This window comes from Ixodes scapularis, unplaced genomic scaffold (genome assembly GCF_016920785.2).
Source record: "Ixodes scapularis isolate PalLabHiFi unplaced genomic scaffold, ASM1692078v2 PGA_scaffold6__148_contigs__length_123643588, whole genome shotgun sequence".
Taxonomy (NCBI): domain Eukaryota; kingdom Metazoa; phylum Arthropoda; class Arachnida; order Ixodida; family Ixodidae; genus Ixodes; species Ixodes scapularis.
This window is the reverse complement of record NW_024609881.1, coordinates 14,748,060-14,766,679: the sequence shown is the minus strand read 5'-3', so window position 1 is coordinate 14,766,679 and position 18,620 is coordinate 14,748,060. Positions and strand designations below refer to the sequence as shown.

The following is an 18,620-nucleotide window of genomic DNA, read 5'->3' as shown; positions in this document are numbered from 1 at the left end:
TTTAGATTGTGAGGCTCTTGAAATATCGCTTTAAATTAATTATTCTTGCAAAATGTTCACGCCTTCATTTTCTTTAATACTGAAAAAGTTCCTATACGCGTGAGGTGAAAAGGTTTTTCTTATTTGCAAACTATATGCCACATTTCATGTCGAAACTGTTTTAGGTGTGATGTTTCGTATGGAGTATGTGTTCCATGCCATTGGGGGGGGGGGGGGGGGGGGTGGCTGTGGCGTTTGTGGTTAAACTATAACTTTTAATACTCTAAATTAGAGGCACTGCAGTATTTTCTCGCGGAGCATGTTTATTGGGGCTTACTTCTGCAATGCTTTGAAGTTTAGTATGTCATCTTGCATTTTAAAATCTTGTCACCGAATGTGTTCTCAATTGAAATTTCACGTTAAAAAGCTCTGTGAAAACGGTTGATTTCAAATAAATGTCGAATATTAGTGTTGGATTAAACTTTGTTTTGTGCATTCATTTTTAGTCATTATGGTTAAATTTGTCTATATTGCCTCTTTTATAACTTTAGTAAGAATATGCCTTATCTGGTTATAGCAGCATGCGTCGTGACTCACATACAGCCATGCCGATTTAAGCATTCCCGTCTCTGTTTGTCATAAATAAGTTTAAATTTGCCCCCAAAAGCTACCAACCATATAGTTATATTACCTTACCAGGTGATCATAATAAAAGTACGACAAAACTAACCATTATTAGTTAATGATTGGCTAAATTTACTCACGAAAACACTACAGATAAATCACAAAAAACTCAATCGCACAGTAAAACCTAGTTCAGAGATCTGCGTTTGACATGCCTCAAGATTGAGCTGTTTCTAAGGCGATCCTTATAACGAGCGGGAATACGCTGTGCCGCACGACGCAACCCAGCGCAACACAATCGACGCAGAGGCTTAAACATTTGGTGTAGTATGACGTGATTTTTTTTAACTATTTATGACTTCGAAGTGCGAATCACAGGAACGGCATTCAGAAATGTTTGCTTTCCTGACTCCGATTTCAGTTTGTTTTCATGGCAGGTTTCCGCCCTGTTCGGATTGGCGCAGTCAAGAAGCACCGTATCAATGATTTGAATAAAAACTGAGACAGAGGACAAGATTAGAGTGCGCGGGGAGCTCAGAGTGCCGAGGTTTATCGGAAGAATAGTGAGTGGACGCAAAGGTGAGCTGGCTTTGTCTCAACTTGCTGTTCAAGCGCACTCGAACGCGAGACGCTGGTCGGCGAGTAGCAGACGGCGCTCTCGCTCTTTGGGATTAGAGGGAGACAGTGACAGCTATCGTTTCCGTATACCCGCTAATCCTTCATATCCGGGTTTTACTCCGACGTCCCCACGTGTCTTCATCTTCGCCTCGCCGTCAGTTTTTCTCCCTATTATATTCGAATCTGAACCTAGGGAAATGCAAACCCTGCCGCGTTGACCAAAGGTTAGGCTGGTTTGCAAAGTAAAAGACCTCTGCTGCTTGTTTGTTTTCTTTGCCCCAGAGACCTTTCTACTGCACCCGGCTCTAGGTTTGTCTCCGTCCTGGAAAGTTTGGCTCCAATGGTTGAAGGAGTGTGAGACTAGAAATGCGACAGTTCGGCATTACCACTGTGCACACTAAAACACTGAGTGCCTTTAACGATGAAAATTAATTTGTACCAGGCTTAAAATCACATAGGCTTTACACACACCTATTAAGGATGCTATGAACACCAGAAAAATTGGAAACTGGCAATCTTATCATATACTTAGGGAAATGAATTCAGCAGCAACACATTTTCAAGCAACTGGGACCACATGCTGTTTATAGATGCGGAGAAAAGGCAAGTACAAGTGTTGCAATTAGCACACGAGTGAGCGATCACGGCCCTTTTGTCTGCTCCACCAGCTTATGAACTCTACAATTTAAGGTCACCCATTCACAACTGATCGTTTCAACAATAACGAGGGTTGCGTATACGTTGCTTTTTTTCCTCCCGGGTAGACCATGAGAGCCGACCACTGATCTGTTTTGCCGACTGACGACGAACGAAGTTAAAAACGCTAGCGAGTAAGTCAAATTTCTGTGACGCCGCCTAACCGCCCTGCTATCGGCTGCGCAAAGCACATAGTGTAAAAAAACAACAAAACAACAACAACAAAAAAACGCGTTTTCTTATTTTCCCGTCGACCCTGTTTCACCTCAATCAACGCAAAGGGAATCGCGGCTGTACGTCGGTTCACTCATTACTGTGCCTAGATTGTAGATTGTCTTACTGCAGCGGAGCCTTGATGTGATCTTATTCTGATATCGTTATATCTTGCTTTTTCATCTTATTATTTTATTTATTTATTTATCAATACTGCAATCCCCTAGCAGGGATTTTAGCAGGGTGGGTGTACAATGTGAAAGTACAGATACATAGCTGGCACAAAAGGATAAAAATACAAAAAATAACATAAAGAAATTAGAAAAACACGAGAGAAGACAATATTAACTAAGGTGGAAGGCAAATGATGTCAATGATGGCTGCAAACTACATCTTTAGTAAGGTTATTCCAATTGATCATTGTTCTTGGAAAAAAAGAATATTTGAAGCAATTATTGCGTGCGCGGAAAGGAGTTATAGTTAAGTCATGCCTTTGTCTGGTCGCATATCCAGAAGAAAAGGAAACTAGTTGAGATATATCAATTTTATAATGACCTTTAATTAAGTGAAACAAAAGCTTGAGACGAGAATGACGATTTCTTTGTGTTAATGGTGGTAGGTTGGCCCTTGCCAAAAGCTCGGTTACAGAAGTACGTCCAAATATGTTGTATATAAAGCGAGCGGCCTTTTTCTGTACGCTATCAATCTTATTTATATTAGTCGTGGTGAAAGGGTCCCACATAATAGCAGCGTAATCTAACGTTGGCTGAACAATTGATTTATATGCTAGAAGGCGAACGGGAGGGGTAGCAAGTTTCAAATCTCTCTTGAAAAAGACCAACTTACGAATTGCCTTAGCTCTTACGGAATCAATGTGCTGCGTCCAAGTAAGGTTATTTGAAATCCACAGACCTAGGTACTTATAGTGTGTTACCTCGGAGAGAAATGCATTATTAACAAAGTAATTGAACTTTAATGGGAGTTTTTTGTTAGTGATTCTCATAAAGACAGTTTTGTCATAGTTAATACACATCTGCCATGCCTCACACCAAGCAGCAACTTTTTGAAAAACACTGTTTAGCAATAACTGATCTGCAATATTATCTATTTCTGTGTAAATTACACAATCATCAGCATGTAGTTTAGTTTTAACCGGAATGGCTTGCACGATGTCATTAATAAATATTAAAAAAAGCAGTGGTCCAAGAACAGACCCTTGGGGAACGCCAGAGTCAACGGAAAGTTTGTCAGAACAACATTCGTTAAACACTACGAATTGCTGTCTATTAGAAAGGTACGCCGAAATCCATATAACTAAATGGGTGTTTTTAAGTAATTTATCTAGCTTGTACAGTAACTTTTCATGAGATACCTTATCAAATGCTTTCGTAAAATCCATAAAAATTGCATCTGTCTGTTTCCGGTTATTGATTGATGTTAAGAAATTGTGTATCGTTTCAGTTAGCTGAGTACATGTTGAGTAGCCTTTTCTAAACCCATGCTGATGTTTAGTTAGAATATTGTATTTATCGAGAAACTCTGATATGTGGCTATGTATTATACGCTCCAAAAGCTTGCAACAAGTTGATGTCAATTAAATAGGACGGTAGTTTTTGATGCAATGCTTGTTCCCATTCTTATGGAGCGGTTTTACTCTGGCAGTTCCCCAATCGTCTGGAACTTGGCCCTCGTACAAAGATCTTAAGAATAATACATATAAATGCTTAGATACCCAATCCGCATACCTCATTAAAATGCATTGGGAATGTTGTCGGGCCCACAGGATTTCTTAGTATCCAATTTTAGAAGCATGTTCAATATGCCATGTTCACTAATGACAACATCAGAAATGGGTGAAAAAAGATCATAAAAATTTGGTATAACATCATTGTCCTGCGAGAAAGCCGATTTGGAATGTTCATTAAATGCATTTGAGATTTTTCTATCATCATCAACTTGAATACCATCAATTTCAAAAACATCACAAGATCTAGAAGATGGAGATATTATTCGCCAGAATCTCTCAGGAGACGTGGTTATGAAATGCGGTAATGATTCGCCATAATAATGTTGTTTGTCCATAGCTAATTGATTTCTAAGCTGAGTGGAAATATTAGAAATTTTTTGATTGAATTTTTGTGTGTCCACGCATGCCTTCTTTTTTCCTTTTAGTCGCTCTAGTTTCCTCCGCAGCCGTAATGTCTCCCGAGATATCCAGGGGTTATTTTTATTCTTTTTTACAATGCATGTTACAAATCGTTCAATGCATTCATTTACAATACCTTTGAAGCAGTTCCAAAGCTCATGTGTATTGGCAGTGCTATTTTCAAAAGCGTCAAAGTTGAAAGAAAGCATGTCTACAATGGAAACGTCGTCGGCACGAGAGAAGTTTTGGAAACACAAAGTTTTGTCATCTTGGTCCACAGAGACGTCATCTATGGTCAATAAAACAGCCTGATGATCGGAAATTCCAGGTACTACCTCACATTTAGTAGGTTTAGAAAGAGTTATATACGTAAAGAGAGGGGACGGGACAACACATCTTTCAACTTTCAACAAACAAATGATTTATTGCCGGACGCTTCGCCTTCGGAGCTTCACTCTAGGAGAGGGAAAGTTAAAAGGAGGGGGAAGGAGGAGGGGTCAAGACAAGGCCCCGGGAGAAAAGCTGGGGGAAGTATCGCAGAGACAGCGGGAAGGAGAGTAAGGGAGGAGGCGTCCCGATTTCCCTCTCAGGAGCAAGGACCACTCGCCCGGCCCGCCAAGGTCGTCAACTCCGGTTTCAGGAATGTCACTTCCCTCTTCGACAGAGACAACGAGGCAGAGGAAATGTACTTCGGCGCCTTTTTTATGGCGTACGCCTCCACGATCTCACGCCCGTAGCGGTTCTTGTGGGCCCCTAGAACACGCGCGGACGGGAACTCGGGGCGCATGGAGCGCAAACCTTGAGGTGATGGACCATGGGGTGTTGGGAGTCCTCGTCGTTTTTTTTTTTCTATTCCACTTTCATGTTCGCGCAGACGGTCGTTGAGGCAGCGGCCCGAAGGTGCCAGACAGGAACCGATGCAGACACCCGATTTTTGTAGGTATATCTTCCCGTCATGCTCCGCCATAGTCGACCGAAGATATACTCTGATTAATTGCAGGAACGCGCTGAGGGGAATGCCGGAAGAAGTTTGGAATTTGACGATACCCTGTGTAGTGATGTCCTTTACTACCGCATCCAGGAGAATGTTGAAGTCGAGGCTGTAGCACATGTCGGTGATGTCTAGGGAGAAGAAGGTGGTACCTGGACCTGATGTGTGAAGAAGCTGGAGAGCTGGGAGGAGTTCCTGAGAGCTGCCCACGCGGAAAGGCTGGTACAGGTGGACGGCTGCCAGGTGCTTCTGCAGGTAGAGAGCCAGAGGGTTAAGTCTGCCAGCATCCATTTCCTGATACGATGCTCATAAGAGGGATCTCCGGCTTGTGGGTCTTGGCGTTGAAAAACACTTTTAGGTACTGGTTCGCAGGGGCCGACGCTTTCGTGAGAAGCGAAGAAAGGTTGTTCGACCTGCAGATGTCTTTCACTTCCGAACGGAGGGTGCCGGACGGCCTTTTCTTACCGAGGACGAAGTTTTTCTTGATGGCGAGTTCAACATTCTCACCGAAGTTAGACTCGTTCGTGACCACAAACACTCCGGCCTTGTCTGCCTCAAAAGCCTCAGGTCAGACCCCCTGAGTTCATTCACCACTTGTGGAAATTCTGGTTTGGTTGGGTGGGCTGCTCCATGCATGCACACCAAACGGGAACCAACACCGAAGAACTCTTGTCGGGCAGGCTTCGGAATTCTCGACGCGATCTGGTGTAACGCTGCGAGCTGATCCACCCTTGACGGTGTGACAGAGGGAGCGAATTTGGGTCCCTTTGAGAGAAGCGCCTCGGCTTGCGGTGAATGGTTCGAGCCCGAGAGATTTAGCGGAGGCTGAAGTTTGGGACACTGGTTCGCTCGTTTTTCTGTGGATGCTGTTGCAATTATGACCTTCCAAGATGAATCAAAAAGGTCTTGTCCTGATTTGGCTAGAAATATGTACGAAGGGTGAACTGTAAAGCGGGCACCGAAGATGCCCGTCATAAGGCCGGGAAGTGACTTCTGCATGGCAAGGATTTCCCGCGAGAGCTCACTGCGTGCTATCTGCATGACTCAGTAGTTGGCAGTCCAGCTGGCAGTGTTGAATCCAAATACCTGGTGGGACGGCGGGGTGAGGGATGGTCTTCCTGAGGTAAACTCCAAAGGATCTCAGGCGCAGGCGGAGGAGATAGTCTCGAGATGAAGATGGCGGCACGGAGAAAGAGGCCTGGCTGGAAACCCGAAGGTCCGATGCATGGCGGTTGTGGACGTGACAAACACTTAGGTCTCGTAAGTAATACACTTGTTAGTGAGCGCGTTGGTAATGATGTTCGTTTAGAAAGAGTTTAATACGTAAAGACAGGGGACGGGAAAACACATCTAGGGGTGTTGTCCCGTCCCCTGTCTTTACGTATATAACTCTTTCTAAACCTACATCATTACCAACGCGCTCACTAACAAGTGTACATCTTTCAACTTTCAACAAACAAATGATTTATTGCCGGACGCTTCGCCTTCGGAGCTCCGCTCTAAGAGAGGGAAAGTTAAAAAGAGGGGGAAGGAGGAGGGGTCAAGACAAGGCCCCGGGAGAAATGCTGGGGGAAGTATCGCAGAGACAGCGGGAATCCGGTGATGATGTCAATGTTGATGCCGTTGGACTGCTGTACTGAGGCGACGCGACGACTGCAAGTGCAGCAGAAAACCAAGGTTGCCAGGAGGAGTAGATGTCTGGTTGTGGCAGCACGGGAACTTTCGGCAAGCGCGCTCCCTCCAAGGAACACCACGGGCTTGTTAGGGACGGACAGCCGCGAAACATCGCCGTGAACTGCACGAAGAAAAAGCAGAAAGCGTTAACTGACTGCATGACTGGCTGTTCCATATGCCCACTGAAGGGCCGAGGGGCGTACCGGCAGTTTAAGTCTGGTGACGATGTCAATGTTGATGCCGTTCGACTACTGTATTGAGGCGACGCGACGACTGGAAGTGCAGCAGAAAACCAAGGTTGCCAGGAGGAGCAGATGTCTGGTTGTGCCAGCACGGAAACTTTCGGCAAGCGCGCTCCCTCCAAGGCACACCACGGGCTTGTTAGGGCCGGACAGCCGCGAAACATCGCCGTGACTTGTACCAAGAAAAAGCAGAAAGCGTTAACTGACCGCATGACTGGCTGTTCCACATGCCCACTGAAGGGCCGAGGGGCGTGCCGGCAGTTTAAATCCGGTGACGATGTCAATGTTGATGGCGTTGGGCTGCTGTACTGAGGCGACGCGACGACTGGAAGTGCAGCAGAAAACCAAGGTTGCCAGGAGGAGTAGATGTCTGGTTGTGGCAGCACGGAAACTTTCGGCAAGCGCGCTCCCTCCAAGGCACACCACGGGCTTGTTAGGGCCGGACAGCCGCGAAACATCGCCGTTAACTGTACGAAGAAAAAGCAGAAAGCGTTAACTGACTGCGTGGCTGGCTGTTCCACATGCCCACTGAAGGGCCGAGGGGCGTGCCGGCAGTTTAAATCCGATGACGACGTCAATGTCGATGCCGTTGGACTGCTGTACTGAGGCGACGTGACGACTGGAAGTGCAGCAGAAAACCAAGGTTGCCAGGAGGGGTAGATGTCTGGTTGTGGCAGCACGGGAACTTTCGGCAAGCGCGCTCCCTCCAAGGCACACCACGGGCTTGTTAGGGCCGGACAGCCGCGAAACATCGCCGTGACCTGTACGAAGAAAAAGCAGAAAGCGTTAACTGACTGCATGACTGGCTGTTCCACATGCCCACTGAAGGGCCGAGGGGCGTGCTGGCAGTTTAAATCCGGTGACGATGTCAATGTTAATGCCGTTGGACTGCTGTACTGAGGCGACGCGACGACTGCAAGTGCAGCAGAAAACCAAGGTTGCCAGGAGGAGTAGATGTCTGGTTGTGGCAGCACGGGAACTTTCGGCAAGCGCGCTCCCTCCAAGGAACACCACGGGCTTGTTAGGGCCGGACAGCCGCGAAACATCGCCGTGAACTGCACGAAGAAAAAGCAGAAAGCGTTAACTGACTGCATGACTGGCTGTTCCATATGCCCACTGAAGGGCCGAGGGGCGTACCGGCAGTTTAAGTCTGGTGACGGTGTCAATGTTGATGCCGTTCGACTACTGTATTGAGGCGACGCGACGACTGGAAGTGCAGCAGAAAACCAAGGTTGCCAGGAGGAGCAGATGTCTGGTTGTGCCAGCACGGAAACTTTCGGCAAGCGAGCTCCCTCCAAGGCACACCACGGGCTTGTTAGGGCGGGACAGCCGCGAAACATCGCCGTGACTTGTACCAAGAAAAAGCAGAAAGCGTTAACTGACCGCATCACTGGCTGTTCCACATGCCCACTGAAGGGCCGAGGGGCGTGCCGGCAGTTTAAATCCGGTGACGATGTCAATGTTGATGGCGTTGGGCTGCTGTACTGAGGCGACGCGACGACTGGAAGTGCAGCAGAAAACCAAGGTTGCCAGGAGAAGTAGATGTCTGATTGTGGCAGCGCGGGAACTTTCGGCAAGCTCACTCCCTCCAAGGCACACCACGGGCTTGTTAGGGCCGGACAGCCGCGAAACATCGCCGTGAACTGCACGAGGAAAAAGCAGAAAATGTTAGCTGACTGCATGACTGGCTGTTCCACATGCCCACTGGTTGTTCTGAAACGTCGACCAGACTCGCCGGTGGCCGGGACATGAAAACGTGGTTTATTGGCAAGCGCTCTCTTTTTACCTCCCGCGCCGGTGACGTATGTCCGGCACGGGCATGCGCTGGAACGCGCCGCTCCTGGTTGCGGTGACGCAGCCGTACGGCGATACAGCATCCCCTCCCCCCTATAAGTTCAAACGGTCCGGCGGCTTCCGCAGGCGCGTAGAGCGCCTGAGAGGAACCGGGTCTGCTGTGGGCGTCACCTCGGGATCGCCGTTGGTGGCGACCTCTCTTTCGTCGGTGCTGGGCGGCCTTGCTCCCACCTCCGACCGGCCGGCGACTCGACGTGCCTTGTCAGCGCCTTCCGGGGACCCTGAAGCGTCTCGAGGTCGCAGCTGGTCCAGGTGCCGTCTCTGTTGGCCGTCCGGTGTGCGTAGCGTGACCATGCGCCGACCCTCACTGGAGACCACAGTCCCCGGTAGCCATCTCCGCCTCGGCTGGAACTGGCGTGACCAGACCGGCATTCCTGGCGAAAATGGCGGTGGTGTCGTGGCCGGGGCTTGCGGCTCGACCACGCTGTGCTGCGCTTCCTCGCCCCTCGGGAAGAAGCCGGTTAGCCTTGTCCTGGGCCTGAAGCCTAACAACAACTCGGCTGGCGACTTGCCCTCTTTCATAGGGGTAGATCTGTAACGACACAAGAACCTGGAAATACGATCTTGCAACGAGCCTTCCCTGTTCTTCTTTAGCCCCTCCTTGATCGTGCGTACTGCCCGTTCGGCTAACCCGTTCGACTGAGGGTGGTAGGGCGCAGTGGTGAAATGACGTATATGGTTCCCTTGTAAAAATCGTGCCATCGCTGCACTTGAAAATTGCGGCCCATTATCGGAAACCACTGTTCGTGGCACTCCGAAACGCGCAAACAGTTCTCGGAGCACTCCAATTGTAGTCTCGGCCGAAGCTGTTTTGAGTGGTATGGCTTCAATCCACTTTGTTTCCGAGTCCACTAGTACTAGAACCATGTACCCTTCCAGTGGCCCCGCGAAATCCAAGTGCAAACAGGACCACCGTTGGTGGGTCTCCGGCCACTTGGAAGGAACCTGTGCCGCGGGCATCGTCCAACACTGTATACATGTCGAGCAGTTATTTACCAGCTTTTCGATATCTTTGTCTAGACCGGGATACCAATAGAGGGAGCGAGCCAGATGCTTCATCGCAGTCATTCCCGGGTGGGTATCATGCAGTTCCGTCAGCATGAACGCTCGCGCAGCTTCCGGTAGAACTACGCGATGCCCCCAGTAAACGAGGTCGTGGCTCACTGTGAGTTCATACCTGCGGCTGAAGTACGGTAGGAACTGGTGCTGCTCCGGGCGCAGGTGCGACGGCCATCCGGCGTAAATCCAGGCTTTTACTTGGCGAAGCAGGCTGTCCCGCGTAGTCAGGGTGGCCATCTGCTGGGCGGACATAGGTTGGTCGTCCCACCCCCGCGTGTGCAGCACATATTCAGAGAGCACTTCACTGCTGCCCTCCTCCTGCGCCGGCAACGGGAGACGACTAAGAGCGTCTGCATTCCCATTGTGGTCTCCTTTTCGGTACTCGAGATCGTACTGGTAGGCTGCGAGTAGTAACGCCCAACGCTGTACTCTAGCCGCCGCCATTTGTGGAATTGCTCTTTCAGGGTGGAACAGCGCTGTCAGCGGCTTGTGGTCTGTGACGAGCGTAAAGCGGTTGCCGAACAGATAATCTCGAAACTTGGTAACTCCAAAAACCAGCGCCCACGCCTCCTTCTCGAGCTGTGAATAATTACGCTCTGCCTTCGTCAGCGTTCTCGACCGGAACGCTATGGGGTAGTCTTTCCCATGCATGCGATGTGACAACACTGCACCCAAGCCGTCTGGCGACGCGTCGCATTCTAGCCGTAACTGTTGCCGGGGGTTGTAGTGAACCAGGAACTTAGCTTCGGCCATAGCCTGCTTAGTCTTCCGGAAAGCCCTTTCCTGATCCCCGTCCCACTGCCATTGCGCTCCTTTTGCCAATAATCTATACAAAGGGGCCAAGGTGGTAGACAAGTTGGGCAAAAATTTGGCGTAATAGGTGACAAACCCCAGAAAAGACTTGAGCTGGCTTACCGAGGTCGGTCTTGGAGCTTCGGTCACTGCCTCGAGGTTGGTCCGCTCCGGATGAAGACCTTGGGCATCGATTCTGTGGCCCAAAAAGGACACTTGCTTCTCCCGGATACGGCACTTGGCTCGGTTTAACTTCAGGCCGTTTTCCCGTAGCCGCTGCAGCACCTGCCGGAGTGTCGACGTGTCGTGTTTCTTTTCTGCGATGACGATGTCATCCAAGTAGACTTGCACCCTTGGGAGCCCTTGCAGGAGGGACTCAATGCGCCGTTGAAACAGAGCCGGTGCGGACGCAATGCCGAAGGCCAGACGATTGTAACAGTACATTCCTTGGTGCGTGTTCAGCACAGTCATCTTTCGAGCCTCTTCGTCAAGAGGAAGCTGATTGTACGCGTTGAGTAAGTCCAGCGTGGTGAAGAGTTCCCCCCCATATAACGCCGCAAAAATGTCGTCAATTTTAGGCAAGGGGTATCGCTCCAGGTGTGTAGCTGGATTTACCGTCAACTTAAAATCCCCGCACAGTCGTATCTCGCCGTTTTTCTTTGCCACCGGAACAACAGGTGTAGCCCATTCCGACACGCTGACCGGCGAGAGCACGCCGTCCTTCTCCAGGCGGTTGATTTCCGCCGACACCTTGTCGCGAAGCGCGTAGGGCACCGGCCTCGCCTTACAAAAACGGGGTCGCGCATCTTCCTTCCTGTACAGCTTTACTGGTGGGCCCTGGCAGCACCCCAGCTTCTCTTCGAAAACGTCTGCAAATTCTTCCAGTAGGTCCTGCCCCTCTGCGCCGACCTGCACCATGTTCACCCCGAGCGGTGCCCCAGTTTCTAGAAGCGGTGCCCCTGCGTCGTAAAACGCCCGCAGCGTATTCCTACCGCAAAGCAGCGGCCCTGGGCAGTTCACCACAATCAACGAGCTGCGCACCTGCGTCTGTCCGTACTGTACACTCATGGTGATCTTGCCGACAACGGGCAGCGGCCCCAGGAAGCACGACAAGCGTAGGGGGGTCGTTTCCAGGGCCGGCCACCGTTTACGGTGTCTTTTGAAAGCGCTCTCGGGAATTACGCTGACTGGGGAGCCCGTATCCAGAATCATTCGCAGCTTCCTGCCTTCCCATAGCAAATCCCGCTCTATCGGCGGCGTCGTGTCTTTGTTGGCTGTACTGTGAGCCACCAGGGCGTGAAGCATTTCCTCGCCACTCTCTTCCTCGGTGTTGATGTCCGCCAGCGCGTACGCACCTGGCTGGCTGGGCCGACTGTACTTGCACACCCTCGCCAGGTGTCCCTTGGTGCCGCACCTGTGGCATATGGTCTTGCGGTGCCGGCAGTCGTCCTCGGAGTGGTTCGCGTCGCACCTCCAGCACCAGGCGCGTCGATTCGCACCGCTGGTTTCTTGTCTTGGGGGCCTCCGCCGACCTTGGACGAAATGCGTACCGCCGGCTGAGTCCTGGGGGGCCGTTCCCGTTGCCCTGACGTTGTTATCGGCCATCTCAGACGCGATTACGAATTCCTCCGCCTCTTCCCGGCTCAACTTTTTACGCGTCAGCAAAACCCGTCGCGCTTCGTCGTCCCGTATGCCGCAGACGATTCGGTCTCGCAGCATCCGGTCCAGGGTGTCGCCGAACTTGCAATGCTTCGCGAGCCGCCGCAACTCTGCCACGAAGTCTTGTACTTTCTCCCCCTCTTCCTGTTTCCGCACGAAGAACGAGTAGCTAGCTGCAATCTCGTTGGCTTGCGGGTCGTAGTGTTCTTCTAGGTAGCCAACCACGTCTGCGTAGGACAGGCTGTTGATGGACGCCGATTGACAGCGGTCTTGCAGAATTCGGACCACGTTGTCACTTAGGGAAGACACCAGCAACGCGCGACGTTTCGCCGCGTCCGTGATACCGTGACCCTCGAAGTACGCCTCCAACCGGACCCGGTATGTGCCCCAGGTGCCTGCCGTCTCGTCGAACTGCGGCGGGCGTGCCGCCATATCGGTTTACCCTCGTCGCCACTGAAACGTCGACCAGACTCGCCGGTGGCCGGGACATGAAAACGTGGTTTATTGGCAAGCGCTCTCTTTTTACCTCCCGCGCCGGTGACGTATGTCCGGCACGGGCATGCGCTGGAACGCGCCGCTCCTGGTTGCGGTGACGCAGCCGTACGGCGATACAGCATGTTCCATAGCTTTCCCTAGATCGACACGAATTGCTGAGATCTGGTCCGGTTCGAAACGGACGAGTAACCCGGACAACTCGGAGACATTTGAAGCGGCAGCAGCCAATCGGGAATTTGATATTTTCACGTGACACCCCTGGGGTGGTGATGATGATAACAACTGAACTTGCCATCATCATCATGAAATTTGATTTTCCTTGCACTATTTAGATGCACCGTTACATAAAAGACATATTTTTATATCTTTAAATTGTTCTGAGAATACTAACTCATCTTTTTGAAACGGTTTATTTCCAAAAACGATCAATTTCAAACCAGAACCAGGTCTTTAGTTGTCATCGTTACCACCACAGGGATGTCACGTGAAAATATTGCATTCCTGATTCGCTGCTGCCGCTTCAAACTTCTCCTAGCTGCTCGAGTTGTTCGTCCACTTCGAGCCGAACCCGATCTCAGCAATTCGTGTTGATCTGGGAAAACCTAGGGAACAACCCGCCAGCAACCTTAAAATTGCTGGAAAAGTTGCCCCGTGTGAAGGGGGCCTTAGTAAACTGAAATCAAGGGCAGTGGAGCTCTTAATTCAAGCCCACGTGGAGAATTTTTGTTTGCCTTTTTTAGTACACACACACGCACACACACACACACACACACGCACACACACACACACACACGCACGCACGCACGCACGCACGCTCGCACGCACGCACGCACGCACACGCACGCACGCACACACACACACGCACACACACACACACATATATTTACATATATACGCATTATTTGCACACTAATTCACATTCAGAAGTGCTTTTATTCACACTCTGTGGCTCCCTAGTGTTTGCAATAGCTTCTTGGTGAGATATTGCGAGCTCTGCAAAGGGAGGGGCATCTTTCCACCCTTTGCAGGTTGTAAAGCTGTAGCGCACAGCTCTAGCAGGCCGTACCTCGCACACTAACTCCATCACGAATCATAGGTGCTGCATGAGTCGCACCACACCGTAAGGCTATATATGGTCGGGTCACAGTACCTGGGACCATTCGTCACTGCACTCAGGTATGATACGGTAGCATGGTCGGGGCATGAAGCAGGGGTACAACTTGTAAATGCTGATCTTCACCACATTTGAAACACATTTTTTTACTTTTGTGTCGAGTTGTCAGCATTTTAAGGGTGAGGAAGCAAGCAGCAGCGAGAGCAAGAAAAAAAATTGAAAGCCACTCTTACTGAGAATCTATTATGGGCACTAGGAAGCCGCGGAGTATAATTAAAACGCTTCTAAAGGTGAATTAGCATATGAATTATGCGCTAGCGTCTCAAAAATTGAGAGAAAAATATTTATATATAATTAATAAGTGTAAAAATATACACCAGGAGGACCTAAACCAGAACTACACAGTCTGTAAGTTTGAAATTTGACACATGAAACCACTCGGCCACCACCCAATTTTATTTCCAGGTCGTTCATCGAGGTATATGAATTTCGTTTGCAGCTGTCGGCTGCAAGAGAGATTGCCTTATTTTCATTTACTTTACTATTGTCACGGGTGATGACCAAAAAACAGGAAATAAAAAGGAAGAAATAAACGTTTAATGTGGCGAACTTGTGCCAAAAATAAAAGGGTACAGAAGATAATAACAGAGCGTCGCGGGCGTCGAAGTCGGCGTAACAGCAGAGTCGAACGCTGGGGCGAAACTGAGTCCGCTCGCCTTCCGGAATCCCTTATGTACCCTCATGGGTTTCTGGATTGTTCGGCGTTGAAGGTTCGGCGCGTAGAATATTCTAACCTCGAATCATCAAGACGGTTCTCGAATTCACCAGAACGTCACATTACAGTGTCAACAAAAATGTGTAGCCGCGGCCAGGAATCGAACCCTAGCCTTCTGCGTGTAAGGCAAACGCGAGCGATAACCTTCAGGCCACGTGCGCGCTGCCTACTTGGCCAGCTGCGCGCGCGGCACTATTCCCACCAAATATGACAAGTGACCAAAAATAGAACCTCATTTGTCGGCCGAGGCACTGTGCTTGCATCAAGGCAAACTAGCCTGTCTTGCTGGGCTGATGTTTTGTTTCATCACCCGTTTAAGATTCTGTTGTCGCTCATCAAAAAAAAAAAAAAAAAAAACTGACCAAGTTTGACTCTTTCTGGTGTGCACACTGTTAGCAAGTCCCGTGTATTTGGCGAATATTTGAGGTGAAAAACACGCTATTTACACAAATTGCCATAAATTTACACGATGAGTAACGGATAATTCGTTCAGAAATCATGCGAGGTTGTAAAAAACGTGTTTTGGTTCGGTCATACACGCATAACCGTGTAGCCGACCTCGATAACACGCATCGCCCCCGGCGACGACCGCGGCATTGCCGGCTATCGAAGCACCGGAATGCTTGGGGACACAATTAGAAAGGACCGTCGAGACGAATGCCGCGGAAAGAAAGATGTCTCGGAGACAGGTATGCACCAAAAGCAATTGCGCCATGTCGCAGGACGTTGGCGAAACCCGCGCTTACCGTGCTCGCCGCCATCTTCTGGTCGATGGCAATGCGGCTTCCCTCATGTCGCCCATGTTTGTATTTAGTTTAGGGGTCCTGATAACAGTTTCTTAGACACCACAAATAAAGTTATGGGTCTAATTATTCGTTCCAAACAGTTAAAATGGGTATAAAAAGCGTGTCCTCGATGTGAACACGTGACATTGCAGTTGGTTTCGTTTTTGCTTCAGCCTTCAACTGCAAGCGATCTGGCCACGGCGCAAGCGCAACGCCGATGTACGCTGGAAGCAAGCGCCCGTTGGCTTTCGTTTTTGTTTGACCGGAGAAAATCTGACAAGTACGCATGGCGCCGCTACTGTTTTGGTTTGACGGGACGCGAGAAGCTTCGCATAGAGCTTCGGAGTTTGCGAGCACATAGTGAAGACGTGACTGGAGAAGTGCCCCTGTGATGTTCCTGGAAGACGGAAAGTAGCATTCGTAATCGTCGTGTGTACTTTGAAAGCGAAGGGAGTCACAGGGTCCACGAGTTCGCAACCACAAGCCAACGTTCACGACAGCGCGGCGTTGACTTCGGCGATCTCGTTCTGTTTGGTGCAACCCGGCGATGCGAAAAAGAGCTGAAACATTCGTCGTTTGTGGTGCGGTGCTTTGTATTCCGGGTCTGTTTGAACCACGCTTTTAACACGGAGCGCAAATTGTTTGTTGCGTGGTGGAGGTTCAACGGGTACAGTCCCGTCGTCGTCAGCTGATCCGGTCCAGCTGGTCCGGGAGGACGCAGCGAGCGTTTTTAAAAGTAAATCTTACTTCGTTCCGTTTCAAACTGTGGAAGTATCCCGACACATACCGTGAGTAAGAAGCAGCGGGCGTTTTCAACAAAATTACGTTGTTTTAATTGAATAATGGACTCCGGATTGTTGTCTTATATCTGCCGTTTTTTATGGTTCGTGTTGGACTGCGTCTGCATAGCGACGCACACCGCTCGAGTAGATGATTCGGTCCTGCAACAACTTTGTTGCGCCAATCATGCGGCGTGAATAAATTAGGGCAAGGTTTCCTACCTGCCCACAGGTGCATGTACTGAGACCATTTTTTATGTTGTCAACGTAGAGCTCTTTCTTTGTTTTGGAAGACGCGTTGGTACAATTATTATGGTACAATCACTTGAGAGTTGAGAAATTGGAGAGCGAGCAAGCTTTCTCAACTATGTCTCTTTCACTCTGGCACTGCCCTGTTTCAGTTTCAGTAGGCATATATACTAGCAGGTACAAACTGCTCTAAATCAGGTAAAAACGGGAAGCTTAGGACGGTGCGGACTCCGTGTTTCGCGCTTTTCGCAAGGTGACAGGGTAAATGCTTTTGTGAGATATGCGGAATATGCAAGCGATTTTGTTATGCCCGTCGTTTGCGTCTCTCCAGCAAAACGAATAAGATGATCTACTACAAAGGCGCAATCACAAGCCAAGATTTAAGATAGCAGTCGTTTGCTTCGGTGATCCGTGTAGCTGTATTTTACCCTGCTCTCTGCAACACCGTGTCATGACGAAGAGCTGGAACGGTCACGGTTTGTGCTGGCCTCCCGGTTGACAGAAACCCGCGTCGCACGCATCGGCACCGAGTGCGCTTGGGCTGTTGATGCTCAAGCCTTTCATCCGCGGCTTGTCGCGAGCTCATCCTGCTGCTCAACGGTGAGGAAGCGGCGAGAGTAACCGCGGAAGTGAATGTAAATCCTCGTTCATTCAGTTATCCGGTGTCAAAGTGTGGAAGATGTCCAACGTGTACTGAGGACGGGCACTACGAGCGTTTTGCCTTGCTTTTATAACCGAAACCAGACCAACGAGATAACTGCCTTGCGTACTCTAAAATGACGGAAGCAATAAGTTTCAACAGGTCGAGTACGTCACCGGGGATGTAGGCGAGACGGTGCACACTGTTTAAACGCTTGCAGTATCCACGAGTGGTACCAGGAAAGCGACGTCAACAGAGAAGGAGCTCGCGATTCAGCATAATGCACTGCTACGGGCCCGTGTATCTTCAAAGTTCGGGGTGGTGGCAGTATAAAAAAAAGACGCATCAGCGCCCCACACCAGTGTTCACGAATAACACCGGTCACAAACTCCCAAGCCCCACCGCTCTTCTCGACACCGACACGACATACGACAACAAACTGCATCAAAACGCCCCAAAAGTGAAGGCGTCTGCTCCCGTACTGCAACTGCTGCAACTAGCGGAAGTGAAGTGTTGGGCGGATGTCCGGATGTCCTTCACAAAAATATATAAAAAATGCTTTGCGCAAGGATCATTTTCATTTATTATTGTATATGTAATGACAAAATCCCAATAATTTGTTTTCCTTTCTGATTCAAGCTAGTCGGACTGCTCATAACACTGGTAAAGCAAGAAAATAACAAAAATTTGAACTTTTTCATGACCGGTTTAAGATTTATTGTTAACATATCGTTATTTATTGCAACGGACTAACATTATAGATTTTGCCTCCATACTTTTTAAATGCAAACAGTTCTAACACATGGCTGTCCATTGCGCTGTGTTTTGTGTATTCTTCTATAAATATGTAATGGTCAGCGAACAAAGAGCTCACCCGCACATGTCAAGCTTATATGCGCCACGGGGAGAAATGGATATCGAGTAGGAAGTGTTGGGCGTAGTGTCGGTTGTTGTGTTTGTGTACATGTCGGTGCTGTGTAGCTGTGTGCTGTGTTGCCTGCGTTGTATGTAGGGTTGCGTGTAGTCGGGGTTGTTCGCAGTGTTAACAGACTCGTATTGTTTTTAAAAACAGGCTGCTAGAAATCTCGATAGGTGGCGCAAGTTACCGCCCGATTCTAAATAGTTTGCACAAGTTATTTATCCATGTGAGTTCGGCACTCGTTTTTTTTTGTCTAGCGGCATGTTGAAGCTACCGACGCCGCAGACCGCCGACAACGCACGTACGTGCCTTTGCAG

The 18,620-nt window shown here is 49.4% G+C and overlaps 2 protein-coding genes across 2 annotated transcripts; both read right to left on the bottom strand.

Annotated features, from left to right (window-relative positions):
* Positions 1-8,925: 8,925 nt before the first annotated feature.
* LOC120844198 lies at positions 8,926-10,923 on the bottom strand. The gene is made up of 2 exons (XM_040215844.2): positions 10,215-10,923; positions 8,926-9,569 (listed from the first exon to the last, which is right to left on the bottom strand). The coding sequence occupies exons 1-2, from the start codon at positions 10,847-10,849 to the stop codon at positions 9,071-9,073; spliced, it is 1,134 nt and encodes a 377-aa protein (XP_040071778.2). The 5' UTR covers positions 10,850-10,923; the 3' UTR covers positions 8,926-9,070.
* Positions 10,924-11,419: 496 nt separating this feature from the next.
* LOC120844197 (uncharacterized protein K02A2.6-like) lies at positions 11,420-12,275 on the bottom strand (the record flags this gene model as incomplete). Its single annotated transcript, XM_040215843.1, has 1 exon — positions 11,420-12,275. A coding segment is annotated over exon 1 (774 nt), but the record flags the coding sequence as incomplete, so codon positions are not given.
* Between the last annotated feature and the right edge of the window lie 6,345 nt (positions 12,276-18,620).